This window comes from Apodemus sylvaticus, chromosome 10 (assembly GCF_947179515.1).
Source record: "Apodemus sylvaticus chromosome 10, mApoSyl1.1, whole genome shotgun sequence".
Taxonomy (NCBI): Eukaryota; Metazoa; Chordata; class Mammalia; order Rodentia; family Muridae; genus Apodemus; species Apodemus sylvaticus.
In genome coordinates, this window is record NC_067481.1 from 39,865,201 (window position 1) to 39,872,876 (window position 7,676).

The 7,676-nt window shown below is 43.2% G+C and overlaps 1 protein-coding gene across 1 annotated transcript; it reads right to left on the minus strand.

Moving 5' to 3' along the window:
• Window positions 1-454: 454 nt before the first annotated feature.
• Window positions 455-6,592, minus strand: LOC127693765 (protein Wfdc21-like). Its single transcript, XM_052194875.1, has 4 exons — window positions 6,422-6,592; window positions 4,058-4,158; window positions 817-927; window positions 455-607 (listed from the first exon to the last, which is right to left on the minus strand). Exons 1-2 carry the CDS (start codon window positions 6,516-6,518, stop codon window positions 4,064-4,066), a joined length of 192 nt encoding a protein of 63 aa, XP_052050835.1. The 5' UTR covers window positions 6,519-6,592; the 3' UTR covers window positions 455-607; window positions 817-927; window positions 4,058-4,063.
• Between the last annotated feature and the right edge of the window lie 1,084 nt (window positions 6,593-7,676).

The following is a 7,676-nucleotide window of genomic DNA, read 5'->3' on the forward strand; positions in this document are numbered from 1 at the left end:
TCCTTGCTTAAATCCCAGAGTATTTGAAGCAATACTTAAGACATGTTTAAATATTGCACTGAGCTAGGATATAGGGCCTGGTTCTTATCACCATAAAGGTATAAAGAGACTGTGTGAACTGTCTGGGTTTAATGACATATATGACCCACATAAAGTTTTATTCAAGCCTGACTGGCCTTGGTATTAGAGAGTATACTGATGTTAAGATGTGGCTTTCCAGTCTCAGGGTGGGAGGTGGGATGTAGGGGCACCTACCATGTAACTCAAGTCAATTCAGGAAGTCTTCAACGATCTCCCTGGGAATTCTGTATATTTTTTTCTCCTTCAGTTGGTGATGACCACAGAATAGGTATGTTAATTTTCTTGGTGGACCCGTATTGCCACCCACAAGGATATATGCTATCGGAACTTAACATATTGGCCCTTTCACTATTAGGATTAGATAACTGAGAGAAACAATTTAAAAGAAGGAGGATTTATTATTATTATTAACTGTTTGGTGTACTGTTTTAGGGGGTTTAAGGCTATGCTTGGCTGGATCTCCTGTTTTGCTCTGTAGTAAGCAGAATTATCATGACATCAGGAGTACATGGCTGAGGCTTCTCACCTATAGCACCCAGGAAACAGCAAGAAACATGTCAGGCCTAGGACAAAATACCCCATTAACCTACCTCCCCCAGCAAGGCCCCTCCTTCCTAAATAGTGCAATCAGCTATGGACCAGGGAGACGTGTCATATTCAAACCATAACAACCTCCAAGCAAATAACTCAGGTAGTGTGGAGATTTTTACATTAAAAATGTATTAAAACAAACACCTTCTTGTCCATCCCCACTGTACTGCTTGTAATCTCCATCCATGGCCTCCATTTTCAACTGTTTTCTTGGCCACAGAGCTCCAAACAGGCACATTTTTTTCTAGGTAGAAGCTATAGGAAGAAATGAACAGTAATTAGAGAAGATGGCCTTTGAGAAAATTCTTTGTTGGAGAAACAGATATAAAAATTATACATGAGACCTGCTGTTTTGGGTACTTGGCTACTACCCAGAATGCAATGAGAAACATTAGTTCTTGATTTGGGAAATCCATAGCACTATCAAGAAGTCAAAAAGCACTATAGGTGGGCTGAATAAATAAATGTTCTGAACATGAACACTTTGGTGCTGGGGACCAGCCCCAGTGGAATCTTCTTTCTTGCCGGTTCACCTTGAGGCAGCAGAGGGGGAAGAGCATTGGTGAAGGGTACGACTTTTGTCTTATGAGATATTTAGGGTTGTTGTATAATGATTAAAAGTTCACTTATCTAAGTCTAAGTTACTTTGCTACTGTAGCTGACCTGCCTTCTGTGTTCTTCTGAGGCCAGAAACTATAGTCTCTGACACTTAGCACCTTATCCTATATCAGCAGGAGATTAAGTAAAGGATTAATTGCTAGAGCCTTTTCCCTTTTGTTCATATACTTCTTGCTTGTCAGGTTACGGGGACGTTTGGAGCAGTAAATTTCTATTGAACCAGGAGAAGAGAATAACACTCACAGAAGGAAAAACTTTTACATAAGCAAATATGCATAAATCCACATAAATTCATACACAGATTCACATGTGCTCATTTATACGTTTCCATTCAAACCAGTTGGGTTCATCTTGCATACGTTCTCATAATTACATACTTATACACACATGTTTATACTTACATATGCATTTAGAGCAAAAGACCAAGCACCAATGCAGAAAGAACTCAGTCATTCTGGGTGGAAAATGAGCTCCAATCTTTGTTGCATAGAGAAAGAAAACACTTCTAGCCTTTTAATGCTAAATGAATTAAACCCAAGTTTGTGAGAAGAAAGCTTTGTTCCTTTAATAAGCCTCAGCCTGCCTTGTTATTAAGAAAGGACCGGCTCTGTCCCGTGGTAAGGAGAAGCCTGCCTGCTCCTTTTTGCTCTCCGCAGCTTTTTTCCTCTCTCCCTGTGCATTCTGCACACTGCTCTCTTAGATTTTTATGTTAACTATAGTTTCTAAGTTATTCCAACTCTGCATTCTCCTTCTAATCTTGCTCTCTCCTCCTGTTCTGATATCACAGTAATACTCTAACTCTCAATGCCTTTTCAACCAATGCTATGCCTTTACTTCTAAGTTCTTCTTGAGTTCAGTTCTGTCTAAAAAGTTCTCTTCTGTCCTGACTCAAATCATTATCCTCAATTCTGTTCTAAAAAGTTCTGTTCAGATGTGTCTAAAAAGTTCTCCTCAGCTCAGTTCTGTGTCTTTTTTGTTTTTAGCTCAGCACTTAGACATCTTTCAGAATACATGATCACATGGTAAAAGTTCATCCCAAGTTTATACAAATTCAAATCATAAATTGAAATAGAAGTTTACAACAGAGAATATATGCATATCCATTAGGAGTGATTATCCCACTAAACATTTATCCTCTGTTACAGCTCCACAAGTTCTTTGAGAGTTAAAAACCATAACTAAGTTATTAGTGAAGTTTTGTATAGATAAATCCAGTCAATATTTTATCTTCTGTCCTAGCACTTATAAGTCATTAGTTCCCTTTTCATGACCTTTGGTTAATGGCTTTACAACCTTTTGGAATGTGCTCTGAGTAGTAGGAAGTCTGGTTTCTATCTAAAAGCAATTAATTGGTGACACATGGGAGACTGACAAGTTCTCATTGTAGCTTTGACTATCAGAAAAGGATCTAATAGCAGTCTCACTATAAAAGATCTTAGTAAGTAATTTTAGGAATTCTTATAGGATCATCATAAAGGATTAAGTCATCTATTTGTCTATATAGCATCACTACAAGGCAGTACATCTTTGTAGATTTGCAGAAATCTGCTTAAAAGGGTGGGCTAATATCTAGTGATTGTTATATATATTTAATATAACAGAAAAAACATCTTAATAGCAGGAATCTTTCCTAAAATGATTTTCTCCTGAGCATTGCAAATCCTATGGGAGCAAATTGACATGGGTTATTTTAATCTGAGGCAGACCATCTCAGGAAGATCACCTGCTAGTTATTAGCTTGTTCTGTGATGACTCCTGACACTTTGGGTTTTGTTTTTAATTCAAAATGTGTTTTTATTTGTGTATATATTTAGAAATGTGTGTACATGTGCAGTCTTGTGCCTACCATGGCACACATGTAGAGGACAGAGGACAGCTTTTGAGAGCCAGTTCTCTCCACCATGTGGGTCCTAGGGATCAAACTCAGATCACCAGTCTTGGCAGCAGGAACCTTTACCTACTGATCAAGCTTGTTGGCTCAAACGGTTTGGTGTTTAGAGTTCATGCTGAATCTGCTAATACAATTTAATCACATTAATACAACTTAATCATGGTAGCTTTTTATCCTTTTGAAAAAATTAGTGGGTACTGAAAATTAAATAGGGAAACATGCAATAATATAAATCCCATAAAATATTTTTACAGAAAAAGGATCTGCTTAGGTTAATATGGCATTGTACATCAAAGGACCAACAGAGTATTCTTTGGTCGTTGATTATACATGTTGGATTATATCCCAAAGGAATTAGTACAGGCATTTTCATATTCAAAATACAGCTATGTTAATTATAAAATAAAGATTTTAAGTGTACATTTATAGTGATTGCTGGTAGGAGAGCATATACAATGGAGTACAGAGAAAACAAAGATGGCAGAGGGTATCCGGAGATAAGTGTGAGATTAAAATTGCCCACCAACTATTTTCAAATGAAATAGCTAAAAGATTCTCATTTTAAAAATATATATATTATATATTTGTGCATAGTTAAATATGAACCACAGCCATATACAGACATCATTTGGGGTGATTTTTATCTTCTTGCTCAAATATAGTTTGATTTTTCTCCTGGATAGACTGGGTTTGGAAATTATTCTAAACGTTTGGAAAGCACCATCCTGTGCTAGTTGCTTCTTCATGAAGAAAAAAAGAAGAAGATATAGGGAGACACAGAGGCTCCATTTTACCAACTTCTAGATCGTCCCATGGAAGTGAATTGTACAGCCTGCTGGTCTGGGGAAGATTTGGAGGAACACTAAAGTCTTTTACCTCTTCTTAGTTTGTAACACAGTTGCTACTGCATCCAATACTGACACACTGTTCCCCTGGCGCACAGTCCCAGTCACCATTGCAGAGCTCAGCACAGGTACCTAAGTCAGAAAAGATCAGTTAAAAGCAGGCGTGGTGGAATAAACCTTTAATACCAGGACTCATAGGCTAAGGCAGGCAGATCATCCGCTAAAGGCCAAGCTGGATTACTCAATGAGTTTATCCTCTCATAGGACAGACAGACAGACTATTGAAAACCTCTGTGCTTTAGATTCAAGTGCTGGGGATGACAGTCCTTGATTAAGGGATTAAGGAGTACATTTCACAGATCCGGCTTTTTTTTTTTTTTTTTTTTTTTTTTTTTTTTTTTTTTTGGACAGGGTTTCTCTCCTGGCTGCCCTGGAACTCACTCTGTAGACCAGGCTAGCCTCGAACTCAGAAATCCTCCTGCCTCCCAAGTGCTGGGATTAAAGGCGTGTGCCACCACTGCCCAGCTCACTGGTTCCTTTTAACTGAAGTCATAGTACCATTTGTAAAGTGTTTCTGGCTATTTCTGTTAAAACAATGGGCACACATAATCTTATTAAAGCAAGCCTACTTTAGAGACATGGATAGAGGGATTGCTCTGTGGAAAGGAGGGAAGAAGGTTGCTTAACTGAAATCACTCCCCCACATCACAGTACATGGAGCAGAGAAAGAGATATTCAGACTCGCTGGTTACCTTACAGTCACTCTGTGAGCTTAGTTTCCCTAGCTCTGCTTTACAGCACGATCCCTAAGTGTTTCTGGTGCTGTTGTTGCTTTGAGGTGAGAAAGCTGAAGACCCCTTGCCCCTATTCACAGTAGTTTGATCAATCATTAAATACTTATGATCTTTTGCTATATAGAAAGCATTTAGGAAGGACACTGACATAAGGGCCTTTTATAGCTTTCCAATGCAAGTAAGACTTATGTCTAAGGTACTGGAGACAGGGCAGTGTGTCACGAGTGTCCTGCAAGGTGGATCCAGAGGACTCAACGGGCTCAGAGGACATAAGACTTTATTTCTTGTTCATCAGAAAAAGTAAGCCTTGGAGTGCAGGGATATTCTCAAGGAAGAGTAGTGGGGGAAAGCAGGCGGAGCACTGTGAGGAAAGATGCAAAACGTCACAAGGGGGAAAGTAGTAGGGTGGGACTTAGGCACTCCCAGGACTGGAGACTGACCCTTCAAGTCCTGCCCCTTAGGCACATCATCTGTCACTCTCGGTTCCCTGGAATAGGAGGAGTCAGGAGGATTGACAAGCAGAGGTCTGAGCAAGTTTGGGAGCAGGAGAAGTAAACGCTGCAGGGGGCAAGCAGGCCATCAGGACCTCGCTAATAAACCGAGAGAAGGTCACTTGGGAGCACTATCTGCTGCAGAAGCATAGACAGAACCAGGATTCGACTAGTAAGCACATCGAAGAAGGAAGAGAGGGGCAGAGAGAGCTTCTGGGAAACTAGTGCAATGGCAGGGCCATGGGGTAATCAGGGATGGACACAGTGAGGCAACAGAGGGCAAAGGACGGAAGAGATGCAAACTATTTCAAAAACAGGTAGTCGATGGAGTGAAGATGAAAAGCCTAAAGCTCTATCTCAGTCCAAGATAATCCAGGAAAAAAGCAAGCTCAGGATAGGGGCTGTGGGGGAGGGGTGGGCGGACAGCAGCAGGGCTGCAAAGGTGAGAGTTTACTACAGAGAAGAGTCAGGAGGCTCATCCAGGGGACCTGAGAAGCGTGTGTCACCAACGAGGCCGTGGTCACCAAAGGGTGAAGGGAAGAATGGGCAGAGGATTAAGAATCCTTCGAGGCCAAATGAGGTGAGGTGGATTGTGCTTGCAATCCCAGCATAGCGGGATGGAGCAGGAAGATGGCCATGAGTTCGAGGTCAGCCTGGGCTACAAAGTAAGTTCCTGACCAGCTTGGGCTGCAGTATGCGACTGTCTCAAACACACACACACACAATCGACAGTAAAACCCCATGGCAACAAAACCCTTTCTGAGAACATTGTTGGTAAAGAAGATTGAGATTGACCTGTGTTTAGCATAATTACGAGAATAGTTTCTGTAGACAGGTCAAGGTAGATGCTGGTAGAGCAGGAGATGCTGGGGGATGGAGAGTGCCTGAGGAGCAAGCAGGAGGGGGAGTCCAGTGAGGTGACCCAGCGGACGGAGAGAGAAGGCAGAGGGGTTCTGTCCTGGGGACTAAGAGGTGACCACGAAGGAGGAGCCTAAAGAGAACTCTTTCTTTCCTCCATTTTCTGCCCCCCTTCCTCCCACACTGGGTCTGGACGCCTTACTTCTGACCCTTCACTCAGGAAGAATAAGGCAGCCGTCTGCCTGGACGTACCTAAAAGCTGCAGAGGTCTCACGGCAGTCTGCACCTCCTGTACCTCCAGGCCGAGGGTGACAAGGGACACCAAGAGAAGAAAGGCTCCCAGCTTCATGCTGCTGCTGAGGGAATTTAGGTAGCACGAGTAAGGGCCAAGGGCTGCTAGGATTTAAACTTTCCCACCCACTGAGCTAGGCAGCAAGGCTAGGGGCGGGGCTGCGCCCCACGGAAGCCAAAGCCCCGCCTGCGTGTCCTGGATAGCTCGCCGTGTTACTCAAACCAAGCTCCGTGCCAAGAACACGCTCCTCTGACCCACACACAGTCCTCCTAAGGCTGGAAAGCCCGGGTGCGGAAGGGACTTTCATTCATTTTCTACGAGGTATTAGAGATCTACTTTGGGCCAGGAATGAGCTGCGATAAGGAATGTGTCCTTGGGGAATTACAATCCTGGAGCTGGGTGTCAGCAAGGATACCATCTGCTTTTTCACGTCTCCCTCCCTGCTCTAAGACAATTATTCCTGTAACCAAGGACAGGGAGAGGCAGTGGGAGAGCCAGTGGGGTGCTGCCACCTGTAGAGGAGACAGCAAGCTAGTGTGGTTTTCCTCTGCCTTGATGCCATTATCTCTGCATTTTGGGGAACCCCAGGCGTCAATATCTACATCAAACCCTCCCAGGCTAAACCACTGCTGCAGGACTTGGGGAATGAGGCGAGAGTGACAACCAGCCCAGGTGTGAAGTTCACTTCCTCCTCCTTGTAGACACGCCTGCTAATCCAACGAGTGACTACCCCGTGGTTTGGATGCCAGGGGAGATACTCTCTTATTTCCCTGGTGGTGGGGGAAGGGTACACATAATGTGCCAACTTGATACAAGCTAGAGTCATCAGAGAGAAAGGAGCCTCAGTTAAGGAGATGCCGCCATGAGATCCAGCTGTAAGGCATTTTCTCAATGAGTGATCAGTGGAGGAGGGCCCAGCCCATTGTGGGTGGAGCCATCCCTGGGCTGGTAGTCTGGCTTCTCTAAGAAAGCAGACTGAGCAAGCCAGTAATCCGGTTCCTTCCATGGCTCCTGCCTCCAGCCTCCAGCCCTGCTTGAGTTCCTGTCCTGACTTCTTCCAAGGATCTTCAAGTGTAAGCCTAATAGCTGCTTTCCTCCCCAACTGGCTTTTTGCTCATAGTGTTTTATGGCAGTAATAGAAACCCTGACTAAGACAAATACTGCATCTCATAAAATACCTTAACATGCAATGAGCTAGAAGCAGCGGGCAGGAGG